The sequence below is a fragment of the Peromyscus eremicus genome, chromosome 19 (genome assembly GCF_949786415.1).
Source record: "Peromyscus eremicus chromosome 19, PerEre_H2_v1, whole genome shotgun sequence".
Lineage (NCBI taxonomy): Eukaryota > Metazoa > Chordata > Mammalia > Rodentia > Cricetidae > Peromyscus > Peromyscus eremicus.
Window position 1 is genome coordinate 55,042,145 of NC_081435.1, and position 25,995 is coordinate 55,068,139.

Consider the following 25,995-nt stretch of genomic DNA (forward strand, 5'->3'; position numbering starts at 1 on the left):
GGGGCAGCCTGTGCTCACTGCGAGCGGAAACCTCTCCTGGCCCCATCAATTGTGAGCTTCCCGTCTCTCAGAAGCCAACCTACAACTCTAGTAATGAATGGTGGCAGCCGGCTGCTTCCTCCTCTCCCTCTACTTAATTGTCATCTTAACCCACACGGAAGCCCTGGCACCTCCGAGAACCCGAAGTGCTGCGCTTCCGCGTATCCCCGGCCACTTCCCCCTGTCCCCCGGGAAGTCGCTGGCCAGCCGCCCAGCCCCGAGAAGGGCTCTGGAGACTCTGGAGACAGTGGGTTCGGGCACTCCGCTCGCCCCCAAGCACACCTGCTTTTCCACGGTCAAGCGATGCCGCTGGCCGTGGTAATGTCGCCAGTGACCCCAGCCTCCAGAGGAGAAAGACAAACGAACTGACAATAGCCACCAACACCCCCAAATCTGGGGTTCCGGGGGCCCCCGGTACCGTTTGCCCACGAAGGGGCGTGGCCCCGGCACCCAGGCGTGGGAGCCAGAACTGTTTGCTGCTCGCAGAAGCGCCGTCTGACGCCAAGGTCCGGGCCGGGTCGGGTCAAGTCGCCGCGGGGCGGGGCGGACAGGGCAGTGCTTTAAGAGGGCCCGGCCTGGGGACGGTTGGATGACCCGCGCCAATGGAGATCGCCAGGGACTACGCGGGGGCCTTCATCAGGCGAGTGCACCCCGCCACCCCCTGCGCCCGGGGTACCCCGCTCGCCCGTCTCCATTTCCTCTGCTCCCCGGGTCCTCCTGCGTCCCAAGTCACTCTCTCCCCGTGCGTTCTCTTGAACCCGAGCTCCTCCTCCCTCGCACACCCCATCCGTTCCCTGCCTCCGCTCCCTCGGCTGGGGTCCCCCTGCAAGTCCAAGCCCCCGGGCCTAGTCCCCACCCTCGCCAGCCAGCGCCCACCCGCCCAGCAGCCCCGAGGTTCCTCCCGCAGAGGGTCGCAGGTGCCGGGCGGGGCGCTCCCGAGGTGCGGGGGAGACAAGGGGCAGTGGTGGATGCGCGGCGGTGGCCGCATCTCTTGCAGCTCTTACAGATTATGGTCACAAACCCTGGCATGTGTCTATGCTGGAGGAACAGGGCTTCTCCGGGTCCTGGGACTGAGAACCGAGTTGGGGGTTGAGGGGAGAGAGTCCCGGCTTAGGTACTTCAGGGGAGCATGGGCTCTGCCTACCCAGGGGAGGCTGGGCTCACCCAGGTTTGCGAGGGCAGTTTTGGCTCCCAGCCAACCCCACCCACATCTAGGACTTGCTCAACCCGCTGGCATCAGTCCCCTTCGGTTTATCTCCATATGCTGATGGAACATACTAGTTCTTGATACTATCCCAGGCGTTATGAGGCAGAGGGGGGTGTGTATGTCTGTGTCAGAAAGAGACAGAGACCCGGAGGGACACACAGACAGAGACACAGAAACAAGGAATGAGAGACAGTGAGGATGAGAGACACAGAGATCGAGAATGAGACCCAGAGAGAAGGAATTAGAAACATACAGAAGGAAAAAGAAAAGCTGGCAGACATACAGGGTCTCCCTCCAAGGCCTAGCTATATCGTTCAGGCTGGTCTCAACTCATAATCCTCCTGCCTCTGATTCTTCCGTCCAGACGACTGGCTTTCAGGGTCGAGACCGGCTGCATGGCAGCGACTTTACAGAACCGGTTAAACAGTGAGATCTTGATGGTGAAAATACTGCTAAAGGATGAAGAGACCCAAGTGCATAAAAATGCAGGCCCCACAGAGTACCTCTTGCAGAGAAATGTGCATGAGGAAGAATAGGGTCATCAGCCGTAGGTGCTGTCCAGCAGCTTATGAGACAGGGTCCTAGGGGAAACTGTGTCAATTCACAAGGTGAGAAAAGCAGCTAACAAAATGAAAAGGCTGCTCTTCGGGCACATCAGCTGCTTCCTCTTGAAACAAAAACAAAAAAAAAAACTTAACTTTAGGGGCATCAGGGGACTTGTAAAGGCTCCCAAATAACACTGCATTCTAGCCATCAGCCGCAGGAGATGTGTGGGAGGAACATGGATGTTTAAATGGAGAGGATCATGGGGCAGCTTCACAGCGTGAGAACGGCTCTTTGCCAGATCTCTTAATTCCACCTGCAGCTTGCCTCGCTCGGCCCCAGTCTGCCCCCCCTAACTCCCCCGGGGCCCTCCCTATCTGTGCTTGTTCTGGAAAACCTTGTTTTTCCCCATCCCTCTTGTCCCGAGGCTCACACTGATCCAGGGGCTTCTCTTTACCACCTTCACAGCTAGATATGCCATCTGCCTCCCCAACACTTTTAAACTCAAGGACCAGAGCAGTGACTCTGTGGTTTTTTTTCAAGGGCCGAGGTTACACTAAGCAGTTGCCAGTTGGCCTCAGAGTGGAAGGCATGAAGGCCGAGCTTACTTACCCTTGCGTCTAACCGCGCAACAGTTCGAGGAAATCCAAAATGTATCTGGGTGCGTCTCCGTGGTGTCATGTGTGAGGTGGAAGTGACTCCCCAGATCAAAACACTGGAGAATATATGATCTGTGACACCCTCCATTCCAGCCTGGCAAGCCCCAGGAGCTCATGCCTTTTTGTTAGTGACCAACTTGCTTCAGTTCTCAAAGTAATAACCTACTTCCAGACCAGCCTGCCCTGACCCTTTGGCACAACTTGATTCGAACCCAAACGGGAAGAAAACAACCTAGAATACTTGCTGGAGGGAAAATATTTTTTCCCCTTCCCCACCCTTCCTTAAAATCCTGTCCAGGCTAAAGAGCCACAGGCAAGGTCCACTGTGTGTTCTTTGCAATCTAGCTGTGTTTCTGCTTCCTTTCAGTGAGTTTAAATAGCCCAGCACAGTGGTCGTCATTCATTAGTTAATAACGGGATTCTCCCAGGGAGGTAACTTAATCAATAAACACCTTATGAAAAAGTTAGATATTGTACCGAGAATGTGGCTCAGTGATGGTGTGTGTGACTGGCTTAGAGAAAGCCCTGGGCAGAGATGGGAGAGAAGGGTTACCTGTAAACAATTATGAAGCAGGAGAAATAGCTCGGGGTGGGGGAGGGGGTAGGAGTGCTTCTTCATAAGCATGAAGACCTGGGTTCAGGTCCCAGCATCCTGATGTAAAGTCAGGCATGACCACAGGCACCCGGAACCCCAGCCCTGTGGAAACAGAGAGGAGGATGGCTGGGGCTCACTGGCCACCAGCCTAGCTCTAGCCTCAGCCAAAGACCTTGTCTCAAAAGAACAAAGCAGAGAGACTGTAAAGCAGGACACCCCATGCCCCCCTTCAGCCTGTGTGTGTACCCACAGGTGTGTGTCCACACACCACATTCACACAAAGTACTAATTCTTCTTTATCGATTTTTTAAAAATTTCTTGAGAAGGGACCAAACTTGGGTCCTTCTCAAGAGCAGTAGGCACTCTTATCTCTCCAGTCCCTAATGCACATTCTTAAACAGCTTGTTGACAGGTTGTAACCACTGGAGACTGTGGTAATAAGGAAAGAGGCCTGGAATCTTCTAGCAAAACTCTGGATATCTGTAGGTGTATATTATCACCTACAGACAAAATCTACTTTGGCCAAACTCTGAAGTTCTTACAAAGTTATTATTTACCCTGAAAGGGCACCATGAGCATTTGTAACTATTTGGAGCTTATTTGGTTTTGTTTGGTGCTGCTGGGTGGTACAGAGAGTGCCTAGCAAGTCTGAGACCATGGGCTCCATCTCCAGTATCACTCAAAAAAGAATTCGAGTATCTTTGCTTTTATAAGGAACTTGGTTTTATACAGCTGCTCTTCCAGTTTAGAATTTATACTGGCATCCCTGGTGATATTAGAAAGATAACAAGTTTGCTACAAGCAAATCTCCAGGTTTCTGTTTCTGGAACCAAACCTCCTTTTATAATAATGTTACAAAGTGTTCAAAGGCTTCGATCTTGTGTTCTATGCCCTTTATACCAAGCATTCTGTTAGGTCGCTAAGAATAGACTCAGGTCAGGCAGCCTGTGTTCAAACTTCTGGGCAGGCATATTCCAAACTGTGTGTGCTATCTACAAGGAGCCATGTGCGGAGCTTGGCGATGGGAAGTCTAATTTGCTGACACTTGCCATTGGGCCCTGCTACCCTTGGATGCTGCCCCACAGTGCATAGACGCCTCTCTAAGCCTGATGGACACTCCTCAATCATTGCCTCCTCTCTCTGCTTCCCAGTGTTTGACCTCACCATGGCCTACTTAATGCTATCACATATTCTTGCCCCTATGGCGTTTGGCTGATAAAATTTCACCCTTTACTTTCCCCACATGCTTTTCTCATTTTCTGAACAACACTGAGACACACAGCAGCTATGGAGGATCCCTGAATAGCATCTATCACTAATAACACCACAGTACGGCTGGCCTCCACACCCATGACATCTGCCTCCAAGGATTCTACCAACTGCAGGGAAAAAAAAAAATGGCGGTTGATTGATTTTGTTTGGAGAGGGGGTTGGTTGGTTGCTTTTCTTGATCCTAAGTCTTGATTTCCCTAGGTAGCCCAGGCTGGTCTCTAACTTGTGATCTGCCTGCTTCTGCCTCTTCAGGTACTGAGAGTGCAGTCATTTTGTACCAGCTGCAGATCTGTACCACCTGAGGGTGAAGGTGTGCGCCACCCGAGGGTGCAGGTGTGCGCCTCCCGAGGGTGCAGGTGTGCGCCACCCGAGGGTGCAGGTGTGCGCCTCCCGAGGGTGCAGGTGTGCGCCTCCCGAGGGTGCAGGTGTGCGCCTCCCGAGGGTGCAGGTGTGCGCCTCCTGAGGGTGCAGGTGTGCACCACTATCTCTGGCTCTTGAAAACAACTGTATTTTTCGGTTGCACCTGTGCAGACTTGGTCTTTTCCTTCCCCGCTCTGGATAGAGTAAAGCAGCCATTTACATTGTATTGGGTATAGGTGTAGGTTCTACAAATTCTACATCTTATATAAGGGACGTGAGCATCTGTGGATTTGGGGATACTGGGGCTCCCGGAACCCACCCCCTGAGGATACTGAGAGACAGCTGTATTTCTCTCCAAGCCCTGGTTCCAGGGCCTTTCCTCCAACACTTTCAGGATAAACTTCATCCCGTGGGAGGCATACAGAGAAAGCTTTTTATAGACGTCCATGTGGAATGGGAGGCAAGGCCAGTGGTGCAGGCGGTAAAAGAATTTACCAAAGGTGCAAAGGGCAGAGGGAATTGATTGAAATACACTACAAAGAGGCAGCAGGCGAGCTCCCAGGTGCCTGAGAGGGCATAGAAGTCTTCCATAGCAATTATGGAGGAGTTACTTAGTCATCTTATAGGCCCTTGATATGGGGTCCGAATCTGGTGGACATGTCGTTGTCTTGTAAAGCAATAAATTTTACAACATGCATTTTGTTTCCCCTCGAGACTGGTCTTATTCAGGTGCATTGGATCATGGGAATCAGGCTCCTGTGTAAGACATGTACTTCACTAAGATGAGGTCCGAAGGAGACATGGCCTTGATGTTAAAGTGTGGTGATTTTGATCTTGGTTTTGGTCTTTTTCCTCTGGCGTGTAGATGTATGTATGTGGGGAGGGTTTAGTCATCTTATTGGAGAAAAGTCCACATGGACTGTCTATCTATGGCTTCTTGCTTTGTGCCACATATTTCTATAAGTTCCCTCAGGGAAGGAAGCGAAGCTCACCTGTTACACCTTCTTCTGGGAGAGCTGATGTTCGACAGTTTTCCAGAATATTCTATGAAGTCTGATTTCCACTAACCAACCTACTTCCTTAAACACCGTTTCCTTATTATTTTTCCTTCAATGAGTTACTTCCTTCCTATTTCATAGAACTGTCTGCACCCATTTTCCAAGGAATTAGGGAGCAACTGTCTTCTCTGTTGACACCGTGAAAAGCAGAATTCTGAGGTCTCTCCATGGTCTTGCTCTTTTGCTTTCGGGGAGCCATCAAGGAAGGAAGACTGGACCAGGGCTTTATGCTCTGCTAACTACTAAAGAGTTTTCTTTAGGCAGTCTGTCTTAACATTGACGAGTCAGACTATTGGGTTAGGAGTGGAAATAGAAACCCCACTTTCAGCAATGTGCCAGTGGCCGGATGTGAAGCATCTGTCCTTCTTATGCGAGCAGGAATTGCACCCTGTTCTTTAACGCCCTGCCATGTTCATTTAGCAGCCTGGCCCGACTGATCATTGAGTTGGAGTGGTCAGTACTCAACGTGTTTGTTAAGCAGGTTTAGTGCATTTAACCCCTTCATGTCTTCTAAGATAGTCTTGATCTGAGAGAGAGAGAGAGAGAGAGAGAGAGAGAGAGAGAGAGAGAGAGAGAGTTGAAACAGGGTCTCTCTTTGGAACCTAGGGCTCACAGATAGACTAGGCTATATAGAGTGAGCCCTGAGAATCTGCAAGGTTTTGTTATTTGTTGTATCAACTGAGACTATTATTTCATAATTTGACACATTAAGGCACTCACCCTTGACCAAAATGGCAGGATTTTATTTCCATAGTGTGTGAGTGTGTGTGTGTGTGTGTGTGTGTGTGTGTGTGTGTGTGTGTGTTAGTCTATGAGTCTTATCTCCAGCAATGAGCCAGTTCTTGGTTAGGAAATAGTAGGCTAAGAACAAAAGATCCACTGTCCTTTCGTAGCCAAGAAGACTTCCTTGAGGGCAGGTAGAGGTAGCGAGGGCCACAGTGATTGCCAGCCCTTATCTTGTCAGATGGGAAAAGACAATGAACTCTTCAGCTGGGTCAGGTTACCGGAGTATAGAGGGGGGTGTTTGGAGAGACATGCATCTTTTTCTAATGAGGAGACCTGGGACCCTGGTAACAAGGGCAAAGATGTGCTGCCTTCTGCTAGTGGCTAGACCAGGCACTTGAAAGCATGGCCCTGTTCTTTTGTGTCTCTGACTTCGTCCTGTTATGCTTTTGACTCAGAAAATAAGAGTGGCATGCAGTGGAGATGGGAGGGAAATGTTCAGGCAGACCCTGGGCTCTGTGAGCAGCTTCCAGAGGCCTCATGGGTAATAGCAATGGCCTCTTACTCAGTAGTAGGAGATAGACTCATCTCCACCGGGAGGTTCAGAGTCTCCTGTGGGAGGGATAGAATCTGGCGGGGTAGACACCAAGGTAAGAAAGCTGTGGGTAGAGAGTCAGGTGTGGTGACATACACAGGAGCCTGATATGAGAGGCTCAGGGGTTCCTGGTCACCCTGAAGCACATAGTGAGACCTCATTTCAAAAGCCATCCCCGTGCCCCACCAAATGTGGGCGTCTGTTCAAAACTCCAACCTGGCACTGCTTAATGACCTTCTTCTCCTCTGCCACCGTCCCTGAGTCACTGCCTACCTCATGACTAGGACTCACAAATTTCTTGGTAATCCGTTAATGCACACAGGTGTTGACCTGATGTAGAACGCTCCTGTCTTTTCTCTTCCTCGGGAGAACTTGACCAACTGGTTAAAGTTTCACAGTACGAGTAGGTTGGGGACAAAGCTAGAGCTCTGACCGGGAAGCATAAACATAGCTAGTCCCCAGTCCCCGCCTTCCAGGTGACCAGGTGTGACAGCATTGCATGAGTTTTGCCTTAGTGATGGCTCAGCCGTGTGTGAACATCTTGTTCTTCAGGTTGTGTAACAAAAACCTGGTGCAACTCCTCCGAATCAAGGCAGAAGTTCAGGAATCATATGCCAGGGCCACCGCTGTGCTGGGACCATTTAGGTCTCTGGTCAGGTGCCAAGGTTTTTCCAATGGGAGAACCAGGTCAGGGACCCTTTGGTCTATCTCATTCCCCTCAGTGCAGTCTCACGGGGGGAAATTAATCGTTCAGCCACTTTGTACACCTGAAAGGGGAAGGAACTGAGCATATGAATGCAAACCTGCTGGGGCTGGAAGACAGCTCCGTGGGTAAGAGCACTGGCTGCTCTTACAAAGGACCTGAGTTCGGTTCCCAGCACCCACATCGAGAGGCTCACAACCATCTGTAATTTCAGCTCCAGGGCATTTGAGCCTCTGACCTCTGTGGGCATCTGCACTCCCATGCACATACTCACGTGCCCACATACTGTCCTACACCTAATTAAAAAATAAAAATAAAGCCGGGCGGTGGTGGCGCACGCCTTTAATCCCAGCATTCGGGAGACAGAGCCAGGCAGATCTGTGTGAGTTTGAGGCCAGCCTGGTCTATCCAGGACAGGCACCAAAACTACACCAAATAAATAAATAAATTAAATAAATCAATCAATAAATCAATAAATCAATAAATCAATAAATCAATAAATCAATAAATCAATAAATCAATAAATATGAAAAAACTAAACCAATTTTTGTTTGTTTGTTTGTTTTTGTTTTTCGAGACAGGGTTTCTCTGTGGTGTAAGCTTTGTGCCTTTCCTGGATCTCACTCTGTAGACCAGGCTGGCCTCGAACTCACAGAGATCCCCTAACTCTGCCTCCCGAGTGCTGGGATTAAAGGCGTGCGCCACCGCCGCCCGGCCTTTTTTTTTTTTTTTTGCTTTTTCAAGACAGGGTTTCTCTGTGTAGCTTTGTGCCTTTCCTGGAACTCACTTGGTAGACCAGGCTGGCCTCGAACTCACAGAGATCCGCCTGGCTCTGCCTCCCAAGTGCTGGGATTAAAGGCGTGCACCATCACCGCCTGGCTTCTTTCCTTTAAAAAAAAAAAAAAGATGTATTTATTTATTATGTATACAGTGTTCTGCCTGCATGTATCCCTACAGGCCAGAAGAGGGCACCAGATCTTATTATAGATGGTTGTAAGCCATCATGTGGTTGCCGGGAATTGAACTCAGGACCTCTGGAAGAGCAGCCAATGCTCTTACTCTCTGAGGCATCTCTCCAGCCCCTAAAATTTTTTGACTCAGTATTTGCAGAATATAATTTGGAGAGGGGGCTGAGGACGAACCCCAGGGTAGCCCTAGATATGCTAAATTGATGCGTTTCTTGCTTGTTCCTCGGAGGTATAGATGTATGTGACGTTTAGTAATTCCCAGGCATCTTTCTTTTAGATGCAAACATTAAAACTGCATTATTGTGTGTGTCTCAAGCATCTTCTTAAAAACCCTCATCTGAAGGATTGTTCTCCCCTGTGCCTCCTTCACAGGCCCCTGACATTCATGGGGTTGCAGACTAAGAAGGCCCTGCTGACACCCCTCATGCATCCAGCTCGCCCTTTTCGGGTCTCAAACCATGACCGAAGCAGCCGGCGTGGGGTGATGGCCAGCAGCCTGAGGGAGCTTATCAGCAAGGTACTGTGGGTACAGCCTCAGATGCCCTCGGCTAGCTCAGGGTCCAACCTGGTCACTAAGCCAGTGTCAAGGTAAAGAAGTCAAGAAAGATGGTATATCTGCTGGGTAGTGGTCGTACACGCCTTGAAGGCCAGCACTTGGCAGGAAGGAGCAGGAAGATCTCTGAACTGGAGGTCAGCCTGGTCTATAGAGCAAGTTCAAGGACAGCCAGGACTATATGGAGAGAGCCTGTCTCAAAGAAAGAGGGAGAGGGAGAGAGAGAGAGAGAGAGAGAGAGGGAGGGAGGGAGGGAGGGAGGGAGGGAGGGAGGGAGGGAGAGAGAGAGAATATCAAACTCATCAGTCCCTCTCTAGGTTTTGGGCCCTTGAGGGGAGGTGGTGAAGGATGTCTTTTGTGAAGGCACTTCACTAAAGTGTCATTGTCTCTCCACATCATGGAAGACGGGGGTCTGATGTGAACGCCTTAGCAGCACCCAGCAACTGAAAATGTTGCTTTCCTTCTTTGAGAAGGGAGACTATAAAGACCTGGGAAATCTGACCAGGATAGGTAGTCCTCACGCTAAAACAGTGCTTTCAAACAAGAAAGTATCATAGACTCTCAGAGAAGCACAGCTCAGAGGTGCTACAGAAATGAGAAATGGGCATCCCGCATGCAGCCTCCGCAGCAAGAGGTAGGTGATCGGGTGTGCTGCACGAGGCCACGTACTTAAAGGACAAGATTGCAGGGCCATCTGCTTATTCCTCTGCATAAAGGCAATCATAGAAACTGTAATATGAGTAGATCACTTATCTCATTCCTTAGGAAGAGAAAGGTCCATTTAAAATCTTCATTTGTTTTTCTGAGTGAAGGCCGAATCACAGATACCAGTCAATGCGTTTCTCCACTCCTGTCGCTTTATCCCAGACAACCAGCCCTCCTGAAACCTTATCACAAACGTCACTGATGGTCCCGTGTGAAAGATCCTTCATCCTGTGTTTCTGCTTCCTTGCAAACCTAGACTCTGGATGTCCTGGTCATCACAACTGGCCTGGTCACGCTGGTGCTGGAGGAGGATGGTACTGTGGTGGACACCGAGGAATTCTTTCAGACCTTAAGGGACAACACACATTTCATGATCTTGGAAAAGGGACAGAAATGGACACCGGTAAGTATAGCCTTGCTGCTCAAACAGCGAGGTAGACGTTCTACCTACGAGTGCACTGTCTAGTGTTGACCGAGCCACGTCTTACTTATATTCTTTATGTACTTACCTCCTAGCTACAGCCACAACTCTCAAAAGGATTCTCGAGTGTTTCTAGAAAATTCGATGTCTCTGAATTTAGACTGTATGATTCAAAACAAATAATTTTGAAGCATAAGCTTTGGCCAGTGACCTGGCTGAGGCAGGTCAGCAGATCTGACCTGGTAACTATTGACTGCTTCATCCTTAGGAAGCCAGGCAAGCTGGCATGGCTGAATCATGTGTGTGTGTGTGTGTGTGTGTGTGTGTGTGTGTGTGTGTGTGTGTGTGTGTGCTCATGTGTGTGTGCTCATGTGTGTGTGCTCATCAGCCTTCTGTCACTATAATAAAATACTCGAGACAGTTAACTTAGGAGAAAGGTTTATTTTGTCTAATATGTGGGAGGGTCTAGTCCACGATCAATTCTGCTCTCTCTCTGAGGCAGCACATCCTTGCAGGAGCAAGCAGAACGGCAAAGTCACTGATATTGATCTTCAAGACATGGGATAAGCTTTCCTCCCCTGCTACAGACTGATATTTAAGACAACAGAGTTGAAACACAGTCTGTGATCTAGCAACATGGGTCCACGCCTGTGCACACGCCCCCGGAACACGTGAGCACCTATGTAGCAGATGTATATCAGACCATCCGTGCCCACCTTGTGAGTGATGGTGAAGACTGGTGACAAGCCACACGTCTGCTGCAGGATGGTGGAGACGTCACCCAGCCATCACTGAGTCTCCATTTCAGTTCACACAGGCTGACATGCCACTGCACAGTTACTGAATACAACGCTCTTGAACCCTGGAGACACGTGAAGTGCAGCTGCAGGCACCAGCTGAGTGAATCCCACAGCTGTGCTGAGGGAGAGCGGCCTAGGACCACAGTGCATCAGGCAACCCACCTTCAAACTTTTCCATCTCAGGGCTTACAAAAAGTAATGAAGACTCCAAGTACCTTTGGCATCTGTCGTTAACGTGGGTTACATCAATACAGCCAACAAATACCTGCCAATCACAGCTTCTTACCTGGGGATGTTTTGCCCTTAGGAGCCATGGAGTAATATCTAAAGGTGGCTTAGAGTGATAAACTGGGGAAGAGGTCACAGCTGTTACCGTCTAGGATGGAAATTGCAATGCACAGCCTTGGAAACAAAGAGTCACCCAGCTCCTAATGTCATTTGTGCCAAGGTTGAGAAACTATAAGCCATATGTACAGACGTTTCCAATACTCAAAATTAAAAGTGAGAAATTAAAAGATATGTATCGATTAGTAATAACTCAGTAAAAGTTAGCTTGAACTACATTTTTTTTAAAGATTTATTTATTTATTATGTATACAGTGTTCTGTTTGTATGTATGTCTGCACACCAGAAGAGGGCACCAGATCTCATTATAGATGGTTGTGAGCCACCATGTGGTTGCTGGGAATTGAACTCAGGACCTCTGGAAGAGCAGCCAGTGCTCTTAACCTCTGAGCCATCTCTCCAGCCCTTGAACTACATATTTTAATAATAAAATAAAAAAATATTTTCAATGGGTGAGTAGTGGTGGCACATGTCCTTAATCCTACCTCGGCACTCAGGAGGCAGAGGCAAGTTGATCTCTGTGAGTTCAAGACCAGCCTGGTCTACACAGTGAGTTCCAGGGCAGCCAAGGCTACACAGAGAAACCTTGTCTCTAAAAACCAAAGAAAAAAAAAAGAAAATATTTTCTTAAAATAAATGACTACTCTCCAAAACAAGAACAAGGAATTATACTTTTCATATTTTTGCAAATCTCTTTAATGTCTAAAAGACTCTTGAATTCTCAGGGATGGGGCTGGACACACGGTTTAGCAATTAAGAGCACTTGTTGCTCTTGCAGAGGACCCAGATTCAGTTCCTAGCACCCACATGGCAGCTCACAACCATCTGTAACTCCAGTTCCAAAGGATCTGATGCCTCTTCTGATCTCTGAGTAAGAACACATACGTATATGCAGGCATGCTCACACACACACACACACACACACACACACACACACACACACACACCCCATAAATAATTCTCAGACATACTTCTGTGTTCAGTATGCTATACTCTATTGTTTGGGTGGAACTATGAAGGAAATCCGGCCTGGCTGCAGATGTGTGGATGGAGAGGAAAGGGGAGGTGATGATGGTCTCCGCATACTGCTGAGAATAAACTCTGCTCTGATGATGGTCTCCACATAATGTTGAGAATACTCTGCTCTGATGATGGTCTCCACATACTGCTGAGAATAAATACTCTGCTCTGCTGATGGTCTCCTCATAGTGCTGAGAATACTCTGCTCTGCTGATGGTCTCCGCATAGTGCTGAGAATACTCTGCTCTGATGATGGTCTCCGCATACTGCTGAGAATACTCTGCTCTGATACTGCATGAAGAGTCAACAGACCCGGGTCCACAAAACTCAACCGCAGTAGAGAATCTAAGGAGCTCCCAGTGGAGTTGGTCACTCTGTTCCACCGAGTACTTCAGTCTGTCTTGCATTTGGAAAGGATCTCTCATTGGAGTGGTCTTGAAACATTATACTTTGGTCCTTTGGAAAAAACTGACTTGGAACAGAGTTGTAGCTTCGTGATGGATGTACTTTACATGCACAAAGCCCTGGGTTGGATCTCTAGCCCCCAAAGAAAAACAGAAGAAAAAGAGAAAAAGAAAATATTGATTCATTAAGCTACAGGAATTAAGAGAACAGAGAAGAACAATTGTCTTTAGTATTTATTGTGAAAACAGTTTTAACCCGAGAGAGAGCTTAAGCCTGATCCTCCATCTCCAGACCACACCGTGAGAACTTCTGCATTACACCATTTCTAGATAATTCAAAACTATGCAAAATTAGCAATATAGTGTTCACGGGAAAGATGCACAGCCAAGGTGTTTTCCTCCTGTGGAGGCAGTGGGATAACCAGAAGAGACGCACAGAACCTCTGGGGTAGATAATGTTTTGTTTTGTCTTATTATTGCACACAAGTACCTCATAATTTTTAAAGATTATTTTATATGTATGAGTGTTTTGCTTGCATGTATGTATGCATTAATCCCACAGATACCAGGAGAAAGGCCACCAACCCAAATCATGGCCGAATTAAAGCAAGTTGTATTCGTGTACTGGGGCTGCCTCTTCCTAAGGCAGGGATCAAGCTATCAGCACTGGTCACGGGGAAGAAAGGTTTTTTATAGCTCAGGAGCAGGGGGTTTCCAAATGGGGGACCTGGCAGGCAAATAAGTGAGGCTACAGAAACGTAGCGTGAGCATAACAAGTTGGTCATAACAACCTCCTGAAACAGAGGCGTGGTTGTCGTTTTCTGGAAAAGGCAGTACAGAATCATTTGTAGTTAAGGTTACAGGTAAGGACATAGCTAACCCTTGAAAAAACAGAGGTTAAATCATAAACAGGAACAAACTTCATTTGACTGCTATAAGATGGTTTCCAAGCCCAAGATGGAGGCAGGCTGGTTTATCATATGTGCATCATGAGTGTGCTTGGTTACAGATGGTTGTAAGCCTCCATGTGGGTACTGGGAACTGAACCTGGGTCCCCTGTAAGAACCATCACTGTATCCTCCTTAAATGCTATCTTTAAATTAGAAGGTAAGGTAACCATTGCCTGTAGATAGGCAGATTAGAAAATCTTTGAAAAGACAGATTAATCATAGGTTCCTCTTTCTTCTTCTTCTTCTTCTTCTTCTTCTCCTCCTCCTCCTCCTCCTCCTCCTCCTCCTCCTTCCCTTCCCTCCTCCTCCTCTTTCTCCTCCTCCTTCTTTCTTCTTTCTTCTTCTTTTCCCTGACCATCCTGGAACTCGCTCTGTAGACCAGGCCGGCCTCAAACACACAGAGATCTCCCTGCCTCTGCCTCTGGAATTCTGAGACTAAAGGTGTGCGCCACCACCTCCCGGCTTCCAATTCTTTCTTCTGGGCTTTCTTTTGACTGTTTGCAGGGCTGGAGACAAGCTAGCCATGGCTTGCCACACACCAGGCCAGTGTTCTCCCACAGAGTGGCTCTTCCACTTCTGTGCTTTCTGTATGAGGAAGGTATGGTCACCTGTGTGACCTCCAGAGTGTCTGTGTTTATTCTCAGAACCTTACCTGGCCAGAGGGCCTTGGTAGATGCGTGTCTTGAGATGGAGAGATCATCCTGAACTACCCTGGAGTCCAGTGTCACCACAGGGCTCTCATGGGGTGGGAGAGCAGGGGGAGAAGAGCTAGAATGAGATGCAGAGGAAGGGGAGGACCACAGCCTTGGTCAGGACCCCTGCTCCCGGAACCGGAAGAGTATAAGCCCGTGACATCTAAGCCAAGGTTCTGGTAACTTATAACAGCAACTGGAAACTAACACCACTGGAAAAGGTGTTCGCTGTTGGTTTATACAAGGGAGAGTTTAGACGTGTATTTGGAGGTGACACTTTTAAGCTCTGCACAGTAAATGGACATCTAAGAGATGTAGCACAATACTAAGTCATGACAAGATATCATCAGTATGAGTATCGTGACTTCCACGTTCCAGGGCTGGCTAAGGGGACTCGTGAATCTGAAATACTGGGTTGGTTTCAGGGTTGGACGCTGAGGATGGAAGCCAGCCCCTCACAGATATGCACAGCTCCATGCTCTGCCCCTGAGCCCCATCAGACTCTGGAGTCCTTTCCTGACTGAATTTCTCAGCCATTTTCCTGTAAGGTAGAATAGTGGCTTCCCCCACAGAGTCCAGATTGCCACCTTAGCTCAGGAAGGTTATCCCCAGGGCCCATTGTGACTGCAACAAAATCTTCAACCGAGAAGCAGCCACCAGATGTCTCCCTTGCTCAGTCTCTGGGCCCCAAAGCCCCATGGGAAGGTGTTCCCTGCCACCCTGGAAGAAGACAGGGTCCAGTCATGCATGCCCTTCCTTTCCTGCAGGTTATAGAAGCCTATATATAGAGAGAGAGTGAGGTACCCTGCACTTAGCACTGTGAGGGCATCTTGGTTTAGCACCAAAACTAAAGGCAGCCTTGAGAGTCAGATAAACTTTGAAAAGCCAGAAAACAATGAAAAACAGTGAAGAAGAGCTGAAGGAGGTGATAGATTTAAACCCTTTTTATTATTTTTATTAATTAATATTGAAAATATTAATATTATTTTTAATATTTCCCAACACCCTTCCAGTCCTTAGTCATGAATTGTTTGTTCGTTTGGAGATAGGGTCTCTGCATAACCCTGCCTGTCCTGATTATGTATGTAGAGCAGGCTGGCCTCAAACTCACTGAGATCTGGCTGCCTCTGCCTCAGAAGTGTTGGGAATAAAGATGTGTACCACCATGTCCAACTCAGACTTGGATTTTTAAATGATGTTTCTTTCTCAAATAGTGGATAGTTGGCACAGGGATGGCAGAGCCTCTTGTGCATTATACACTGGGTGACAACCAGAATCACTTGTCACTTGTGATCTGAGTAGCAGGAAGAGAGGGACACCCAGCAGTGGCTTCAGCAAGAAGGGCTGGCACACTTTTAGGGGAATCGATGTTTAAGTTTCAAATGTATTTGATCATTTTCATTATGGAACACTCCGTTTTCAAGTACTCCCAACCCCCAAAGTTCCTCAGGCATGGGGACTCTTGTACCATCTTAGCTTGACCCAGGATACAGTGGGAAACACCGGCGTGTGGCAAAACCACGTAGGAAAGCCGCTCATGAGCCATGATTGGCTCCCCACGCCCATCCCCAGCACTGGAGATTGTCCTTGAACCCCAAACCTTACACATGCTAGGCGAGTTCTCTGTTGCTGGGCCACATCTCCATTTGCATCTTGGGACTTCTTTGTTCCCTCAGAGTCCATTGTAGAGCTATCTACAAACCAAGAGTGCATGTCCCTCCCAACCGGAAGGGTCACCTGGTGTCCCTGGTAGACAGAGTGATTCTATCAGTGGTTAATGTTCCCACACAGTCATCCTTCCTCCTTGGCAGTTCCTGGAAAATAGGAGACAGCCAGAGAGAGGCCTGTTCCACCTGTTCCCCAAGTCTCAGAGTTCCAGCATTTTCTTCATCAGATCTGCTTATGAAAGGAAACGGAAATAGGGCTTCCTGCTCCTCCCTGGCTTTGTGACAGTGACAAGAGGAGGCTGACCATGTCCTCACATACTCACGGAGTAGCTTCAGGGCTCCAAGCAAACAAGCAAGCCTCCTCTGCACCCTGAGGCAGGACCCTAAGCACCTCTGTCCATCAGACACCGAGTCCTTCAAGCCAAAGCAAACTCATCCTGAGTCACTAAGCTGGAAGTTGATGAGGGAAGAGTACATAGGCATGGTTGTAGTAGAACATGATGGCCCGTTATAAACGTGACTGGAATAATTACAGCTGACGTTGAGGAGACCCTAACTTTGGCAATAACCCCAGAATCGTGTGGTTCGAGTGTCTTGGCCAGTGTCGATCTTTGCTTCTTCATTGCTCTAGGGCAGTAAGTATGTCCCAGTCTACAAGCAACCGAAGAAATCGGGAATAGCCAAAGTTACCTTCGACCTATACCGCCTGAATCCCAAGGACTTTCTCGGCTGCCTCAACGTCAAGGCCACCATGTATGAGATGTACTCAGTGTCCTATGACATCCGATGCACGAGTGTAAAGGCCATGTTAAGGTAACAGTCTCCAGGGGTGTCTGTAGGGGTCTGAAAACACCCAGGTGGGGCACAAGTGGCCTCTCCCCACTTGTCTTCTGTCCCCAGGGCCCAATGACAAGGCCTGGCTGGATCCTCTCTTGTCATCACATCTGATCCATATTGTCGTCAGTGTAAATCTTAGACCACAGACTTACCAGAAAGCACCAAGTCCAGCTGGGGATAGAGTTCAGTGGTAGAGTACCTGCTTAGCAGGCAGGTTAGAGGCCCTGGGTTCAACACCCAGCCACACACACGCATGCCCGCACACATCCACACCATGGAATCTGGCCTGGATATTCTACCCAGACCTTTTCTAAGCTGGAGTGAAAATTTTGAGGCCAGGAAAAGAATAGGAACTTGAAGGAATACTTTTTGTTTGATTTGGTCTGAAATAACACCTAGTTTAGTCTCGGGACTTGAGAGCCTAGGACAGGGCAAAGTGTTCCTTCATTGTGAGGAGGAAGCTGGACCACGCCAGCTACCTACTCTCCACACGCCAGGTCAGAGGATCATAATCCCAGTTTTTCCTACAACCTTCCTGAGCTTGACTGGTTCACCAGCAGCAATGGAGCATGTATGCTAGAATCTAGGCTGCTAGAATCCTCGAATAGCAAGCACATGCTCTGAGGAGTAGCAGGGACTCTGTGGGGCTCTTGAGTTCCTACTTAGGCTCCTATCCAAGTGGCTTGAGGGCTGTGTACCCCGATAAGTAGCGCTGGACCTGGATAGTAGTGGCAGCCTACCAGGGAGCACTTAGACATTGTGTGCCCCGAAAGCGGTATCCCATGGATGTCACAACTCCAACATGATTGCTGCTTCCTTGGAGCTTAGTGAGGTGGCATGGGGCGAGGCGTTCCCACCATTCCAACTCTGGCCAGGCCAGAATCCCGAGAGCCTGACGTGTTTTCACCTCGTTCTGTTGCAGGAGTCTGCTGCGATTTGCGTCCTACGCCGCCCAGGTGACAGGACAGTTCCTGGTCTACGCAGGCGCGTACATGCTCCGAGTACTGGGCGATACAGAAGAGCAGCCATCTCCCAAGCCGAACACCAAGGGCTGGTTCATGTAAACAGGTCTCCGCTCCAGAGGCCCAGGTGCATGCCGTTCATGTACAGTGACTACCTTTGTTTATAGGCTGTGGGATGCCAGGGGAAGGAAGGGGGCTTGGTGGTACACAATGCGGAGCTCAGGATTCCTGCAGGACAAAGGGACCACAGAGGGGTCCTTCAAGGGCCTTCAGACGGGACTAACAGCAGAGTGTCTGGGAGCAGCGTGCATATGAATTAGACTGTTTGGATCCTTGCCTGTTGTAATAAATCGATCACAAGAGTCACTTTAATACCTGCTTCCTTGCACCCGGTTTATCTCTCTGGAGGGGACACTTTCACACAGAATGAAAACCAGAGCCAAAGGCATAAAGACAGATACCACTGCTGTTTAATCTTTCTTTTTAATTTTATTATCTTATGGGGGAGGCGTGTTTTGCCCATTATTATCTGTCTAGGCAACATGTGCATGCAGTGCCCCAGAAGGCCAGAAGAGGGCGTCGGATCTCTCCAGATGAGTTATGGACGGTCGTGAGCTCAGGACCGACCCTGGGAAAAGCAGCGGGTGCTCTTCACCTCTGAGCCATCGCTCCAGCTCCATTGCTGTTTAATCTTTACCAGAGCTCGACGCAAAAGGAATGACTTGCCACATAAGCCAAGGTTTTAGCTGGTTTAGCTTTCCCTTCAAAAGGATCTTTTCCTCTCAGGGATGTATGTGTGTGTACGTGTTCATACGTGTGAGTGTAGGCACTTGTGCACCATAGCACACGTGCGGAGGTCAGAAGACAACCGAGGGGTCAGTCCTCACCTTCTACCCTGTTTGGAAAGTGGTACAAGCCAGGCTAGCACACGGTCCTGGGAGTGTGTAGTGCCTGCCCCCCCTCCCCCGTCACCCTCGCCCCCTGGTCTCCACCTCCGTCTGGCTGTGGGAGTGCTAGGACTGTAGATCCATGTTACATGTAAACCGGGGGTTCTCAACCCTCCTAACGCTGCAACCCTTTAACGCAGTTCCTCATAAGGTCGTGACCCCCAGGCATAAAATCATTTCATTGCTACTTCATAACTGTAACTTGGCTAGTGTTACGCATTGGGATGTAAATATCTGTCTGATATGCGGGATATCTGCTATGTGACCCTCCTCTGGGGGTCAGGACGCCCAGGTTGAGAACCACTGATTGTAAAGCCTCCAGACTCAGGTCTGCACGTTTGTTCAGCAAACCCTTCACCCACCGAGCCATCTTCCCCCGATGCTGCCCCTGCCCCGCCCCTGCCCCGCCACACCCCACCCCTGCCCTGCCCTGCTCCTGCCCACGCCAATGCTTTTAATGAGCCCCAAAGGCCCTAAAACTTGAGGATCTGCATAAAGAGCCTTTAGGGGGGATGGTTAGGTTCAGCCTGGATTTCAGAAAGAAACAAAACTGTTGGAACTTGGGTCGGAAGCCAATGCTGCCATGGTGCCAAGGGAACGCTTGTGGCCCGGAGCCAAGCTCCTCCAAGCCCCTGCCAAAGCAAAAGCCCTGTTGGCTCTGGGTTCTAGCTGATGCTCAGCTGGGCATGGGCCCTCAAAGCACCTTGTGAGGAACCTGTTTATCACCTGGTTCTTTGGAGGTAGCTTTATCACTGGGCCACACTGCTCAAAGGAAACCCAAGTGTCACCCTCAGCCCCTGTGTGGGAGTCTCTGGCTGTGTCTTCCACTGCCCTGTCATCAGAGGGCCGAGGAGACTCTCCAGAGGAAATGAGATGCTGCCCCCCCCCCCCAGGGAACAGTAACAAGCCTGGGAGACGTCGGTTCCTATTAGATGGATCCTGTTGAGTCGGCCGTTTACCCCCACTGTGACTTTACTGACGAAAACAGTGTCTCTGAGGCGAGGTTCATTCCTGCTTGCCTGTTCCAGCACTGTGAACAGAGACTAAGCCCAGGAGTCTCACCCCTACACACACACACACACACACACACACACACACACACACACACACGCATGCACGCACACGCGCGCACACACACACACACACACACACACACACACACGCACGCACGCACGCACGCTGTACAGTTCAGCCCACCACCACCACCACTAGCCTGTCCTAGGCCTCACTGTTTCTGCCATGTATTGGGTCAGGACCTCACACCCCACTGCCGCTGTGAAAGAAAAAGTGAAGGGATGCTTGGAATGAACTAGCTCATGTGCTGTTTGTCCTAGCGGAGGGACAGGCAGGCACCACTGGTGTCCACCACCCTCCTGATGTGGTTTGGCCCTTTCAGCTCTTCTAAAAAGTGATAAGGCTGGAGGAGGAGGGCGATTTGAGAGATCACACACACACGATCACACACACACACACACACACACACACACACACACACACACACACACACACGCCCTGTGGATTTCAACCCTATAAAAGGAGCATGGTACCCGCCTTCCGTAGCCCCTGCAGAGACAGCCCAGGAGGGAAGGGGTGTGGCCTGAACGGGGGCGGGGGCGGGGGCGGGGGGGACCTTAGAACCCAGCGCACACCCCGCCCCCCTTTGGACTTGCATCACTTCCCCAGGATCCCACCCCCCTCGGAAGCCACTGCCTGGCTTCCAAAAAAGGAATTTTCACTCCGGATTGATGCTGTTGAGTCAGCCGCTTCTCTGGCTCTGTGATTCGGTTGCCGGCAAGGGGGGCTGTCCTTTTCCTCTCAGGATGCAGGCAGGGAGCGGAGGGGGGAAAGGGGGAGGATGCCGCCGCCAAGGGAGTCCTAGGGAGGGACTGGGCTCTGGTCACCCACCCCCTCCCTGTGAGACGGGGCTTGCAGCTAGGAGGACCTCCTGGAGCTGGGAAACTTCTGAACAGGTGGCAGGTCTGTCTGCCTTTGTCTCCAGCTCCCCAGTTAGTCATGGACCCTGGATAGAGCAGCTTCCCCCAGACTTCTCAGGAGAGGCAGGAAGGCCTGCTGAGAGGAAGCCACAGTGGGTGGCATTGTGTCATCAAAGGCTGCGGAGGGCTCTTGTAAGAGTCTTTGAAGCTGAGAGAGGGGCAGTTAACAATCACCCTGTGTATGGAAGGACCTCATGGAGGCAACGCTCTGTCTCTGGTTCAGATTAGGCGGCACGTTTTTCCAAATGTAACACTCTCTCATTCTAATCTTAGTTTTGCCACAGCCTTGCATCTCAGAGAGAATCAAGAGCAGACTAGGTTGGCTCCAGCAGGAGAGGACTATGCATGGTGTTCGGTGCTACCAAAATTCAAGCCACTGCTGAGCCCGCTCATGTGGGTGTCCCTGTCGAGAGCTGTGTGTCCTGGGTGATAGGGCTAAGCACAAGAATACTATTTATTTGTGTATAGAATAACAATTTGGAAAACAGAAAGAAAGAAAGAAAGAAAGGAAGGAAGAAAGAAAGAAAGAAAGAAAGAAAGAAAGAAAGAAAGAAAGAAAGAAAGAAAGAGATGTTCTCATGTACTTGGAGTTCACTGCCTTGACACTGCTATGGTTTTTTTCCAGATTTTCAAATTTTATTTTATGCATATGTATGTATGTCTACATGTATGTTTGTGCACCACATGCATGTGCCTGCCTGGTGCCCATGGCGGTCAGAAGAGGCGCCACATTGCCTGGAACTGGAGTGACAGATGGTTCTGAGCCACCTCGTGGGTGCTGGGAACCGAACCCAGGTCCTCTGCAAGAGCAAGGGCTCTTAAGTACCCACTGAGCCTCCCGGGTCCCACCTTGATGTTTCTTTTTCAGATAAACTAAAACCAATGCCCACGCCCACTGTGGCTGTCCCCAGGATACACAAAGGCATGCTAACACCTCTACCTTGTGGTCAGTGGGCCTGATCTAGCTACAGCTGGATCAGCGTGTCATCCAAACCCTGAGAACATAGAATGAAGTATTCTCTGAAGCCGGGCTCCTGTGTAAATCCCCCTGCTGGGGACAAATGTGCTAGTCCAAGCCTCTCTGTAAAATTGGGATTCAATTTAGGTGGACCAGGAATTCCATTCCTGGAAAACTCACTTAGCACAAATCTTACTTTATCTTTATCATCATCATCATCATCGTCATCGTCAAGACAGAATCTTACTACATAGCTTTGGCTGGTCTGGAACTCACTCTGTAGACCAGGCTGGCCTCAAAGTCAGAGATCCACCTACCTTTGCCTCCCAAATACCGGGCTTAAAGGCGTGCGCCACCAGCGTGGCATTTTGCAGAAATTTTAAATATGTAAACATCATGCCTTTGGTCAGCAGGCATCTCTCCATGGGCCACAGCTCTGCTGTTGCTCCTTTATTCACTCTTTAGAAAACAATCGCTTCCTATCAGACTCACAGAATGCCACTCAATGACACTTCAGAACTCAGCCTTCAGCTGGGGTCCCATTTCCCCCAAGTTCTTCCAACTCACATAGCGGCACCCTTTGTGCCTTTGAGGAAAAAAAAAAAAAAAAAAGACAGGGTTTCTCTGTAACAGTCCTGGCTGTTTTGGAACTCATTTTTTAGTCCAGGCTAGCCTCAGACTCACAGAGACCCACCTGCCTCTGCCTCTCAAGTGCTGGGATTAAAGGCTTGTGCCACCACACCTAGCTTGTGCTTTTTCTTGTCCCCTGGATGACACTCTCAGCCCTGCCTATGTTTTCCCTCAGCTACCAAGAAATAAGTACATCCACCAGAGATGCCCTGAGGCACAGGGCATGCGAGCTGCTTTCCCCACAACTCAAGGCTTTTCAAATGTGGCTTCCCTTCAGTTAGGAAGCCCTGCATGTTCTCAGCACAGAGATGAGCCTCTACCTCTCAGAATGTCGCCAGCCCGGGTCCTTCTGTCTCCTGCACTGACTTAGTGTAAGTCACAGGCAAAGGAAACTTTGGGCAGTAATCCTCTCCTTCCTGCCCCCACCCTTGAGACCCCTGCTTCTTGTCACAGTTACCTTCTTCTCTGCCAGACTCCAGAATAAAATGTAGGAATAGGGTTGAAGCTGGTGACAGCCTACAGCCACACCCAGACCTTCCGCAGCCCTGAATGGAGTGGCTAGCAGAAGGGGGTTCCTTCAAGTCTCCACATTGTACTTAGGGGAGGGTGGTTGTGGAGGGCTACCCTGTCTGCAGGACCAAATGCGTGTGCACACACACACACACACACACACACCCATGCCAGAGCCCACCACTAATTCAGATTGCCCTGGCTCGGAATGATGTTGAAGTTGTACGCTGCAGCATCTGCCACTTGTCACTGCAGAATATCCCTTCATTCCTCCAGGTGAGTCAAACACGGGTAAAACCACAGTGGGCCACATGACAGAGGGTCATCCAGGCATCACCCTGCTCAGCTGCGAGATGTCTCAGGGCATGAGACTCAAACATACCAAGACCCAATAGTACAGTAGATATGGAAGTGTTTTTTGGTTTTTGTTTTTCTCATTTTTTTTTTTGAGACAGTCTCTCTACATAGCCCTGGTTGGGCTGGAACTCACTGTGTAGACCAGGCTGGCCTTGAACTCACAGAGATCTGCCTACCTCCACCTCCCCAAAACTGGGTTTAAAGGAGTGTGCCATCATGCCGGGGCCAGGGATGGTTTCGATGGGCATTTTCCTCTGCTCCATCCATTCCCATCACTGCCATTCTCTGAGTCACGTGCTTCTTGGGTGATTTTATACAGGAGAACCGAGCTTCCTAAGCAGTTTGAGTAGAAGGGATTTTGCAGGTATTGACCCGGGCTCACCCTGTCGTTGTTGGAGGGGTTTGAGCAGGACCACCAGTGGGCTTGGGCTTCTGTTTCTGTTGCCACGTGCAGGAGGCAGGTGCCATCGGGGCTGCAACTCCCTTGGGCATCTTGTAGCTCTCTCCTGAACCAGGGATGTAAAGAGGAGGGTTCTGCTCCCAGAGTCAACCAAGAACCTTGCATCATTTGCCTTCAGATCTCTATCTTTCCCCTCTTGGTTCAGGTATGTTCAAAATAACTCAAGTTCTGCGTGCACACCTATGGCCCCAGAGCTTCGAATAAGAACCCTTAGCCCAGAAGTTCGAGGACAGAAACTCAAAACACTTTTTAAATAGGTTAGTAGAGTCAGGTTAGCTGGGTCAGCTGGCCACAGCACTGGGCCCATGCTGTGCCCTGGCCTCCCTTACCTAGGTCACAGCTTCCTCTAAGATGACCCAGGAAGGAGTCCCCACACCACCCTGTGTTAAGGACCCTTCTGCTCTCTATTCTCAGCCATGTTTCCAGCATCCTTGGATCCAGAGTCCGTGAAGGGCTGTCTGAGGGTGTGGGGGCAGGGGCATCCTCAGCTGTCTGGGTGTCACCGCCTGCTGTGGATTCTTCAGGCCTGTCGCTGCCTGCCAAACCCAGTCTAGGTGGCAGATGGTCACATAAAAATAGCCCCAGAGCTCTTAGTGGACCACTTGTCCAGCTGTCCTGCTGAGTGGAAGGCAGATGAGAGGGTGAAGGAGGACCGTGCCTGGCGAGGCCAAGGGTGATGCCCAGCTACTCTAAGTGTTGTCACCGTGGGGCAGTGAACGCCATACCAGCAGAACACAAGCTCAGAAGGCAGACCAAGATTTGCATCCCAGCCTACAAACAAAGCGTGGTTCCCCAGGCTCTCCCCGGTAGAATTCCTTCCCCTGTTACGGGGGGGGGGGGGGGGGGGGGTTAGACAAAAGGGCCCCCCTGTCCCCCTGTTTCATCCACTTCTAACCGATGGCAGCTAAAGGGGTCTGGTGGCTCTGCCAGCATGCATATAGCCTGACGTGTGGGCTGCTTCACTTGTTTAGAGACAGAGGGGCTGGTGCGTGAATGAAGCCTTAGGGTCCATCCTCAGCACTCAAAACAAACGAAAAACACAAAAGCAGCAAGCAGCAGTGTGTGTTTGGCGGGGGATGGGGGTGGGGGTGGGGCAACACGGGTGGATAAAAGCACTATCCACCAAGCCTGACAATCTGGGGTGGAAGAACCGACTCCTGGGTTGTCTTCTGACCTCCACACATGTTGCGCGCGCACACACACACACACACACACACAGAGTCAAGGGGAACGGGCAACAGCAGCTGGGGGCCAACTGTCTGGCTCCAGCTAGGTTGCTTGACTCTCCCAGACTACGGTTGTACATCTGAAAAACACAAAGGTACCTGTCTCGGACAGGATGACTGGTCCGATAGAGGTGGACACTTGGCACACATCCCTTTGTGTCCCCCCACCCCACCCTGAGTTCTGGACCATGTGCTTGGGATTTAGTGGCAAATGTAACTCGAAAGGGAAGGGTTAAGACATTGGGGGATGAGAGTTGTGGGGTGGGTGGGGGAGAGATGTTTTCTGAATCACTGGACCAGCTGAGAGCCAGGGAGTGGCTGCTGCAGAATTCCAAAGAACAGCTGAGCCAGCTGGGGTGGGGGGGGGGGGGGTGGACTCGTGTGTGAACTGAGTTAACTCTCCACACGGCTGGTTTTGCCATCCAGAAAAAGTAACAAGAGTTTCACATCACTTCTGATTGCCGGTAGGCAGAGAGTATTTGTCCTATGCCCAGAGCCTGAGAGAAGCAAATATTCTACCTGTCAGGGGAAAAGGCAGGGGTGTGAGTAGTCTAAAAAACAAACACTGCCCCTGTGCCTTTCACAGTGAACACACCACACTGCAGTTTGTATCTCCTCGGCTGGCATCTGGTCACTTCCTAACAGTGCAGTTGGGGAGAGGAGGGGCTGGGGAAAAGACAGACAGATCCAAATGTTCTAGAGCCGTCCAGGGGCAGGAAGAAGCGAGTGGGAGAGGCAAGCAGCATTTAAGGGGCTCTTGAAGAAGTTTTACAGGTTGATGAACACACAGTCGGCATCTAGGCAGAGTCTGGATGGAGGTGGAAACCTGAACCCA

At 49.9% G+C, this 25,995-nt stretch overlaps 1 protein-coding gene across 1 annotated transcript; it reads left to right on the plus strand.

Annotated features, from left to right (window-relative positions):
* The first annotated feature begins 641 nt into the window (after positions 1–641).
* Positions 642–18,398, plus strand: Cidea (cell death inducing DFFA like effector a). Its single transcript, XM_059246125.1, has 5 exons — positions 642–979; positions 9,095–9,239; positions 10,237–10,383; positions 16,911–17,092; positions 18,039–18,398. The coding sequence occupies exons 1-5, from the start codon at positions 642–644 to the stop codon at positions 18,178–18,180; spliced, it is 954 nt and encodes a 317-aa protein (XP_059102108.1). The 3' UTR covers positions 18,181–18,398.
* The last annotated feature ends 7,597 nt before the right edge of the window (positions 18,399–25,995 follow it).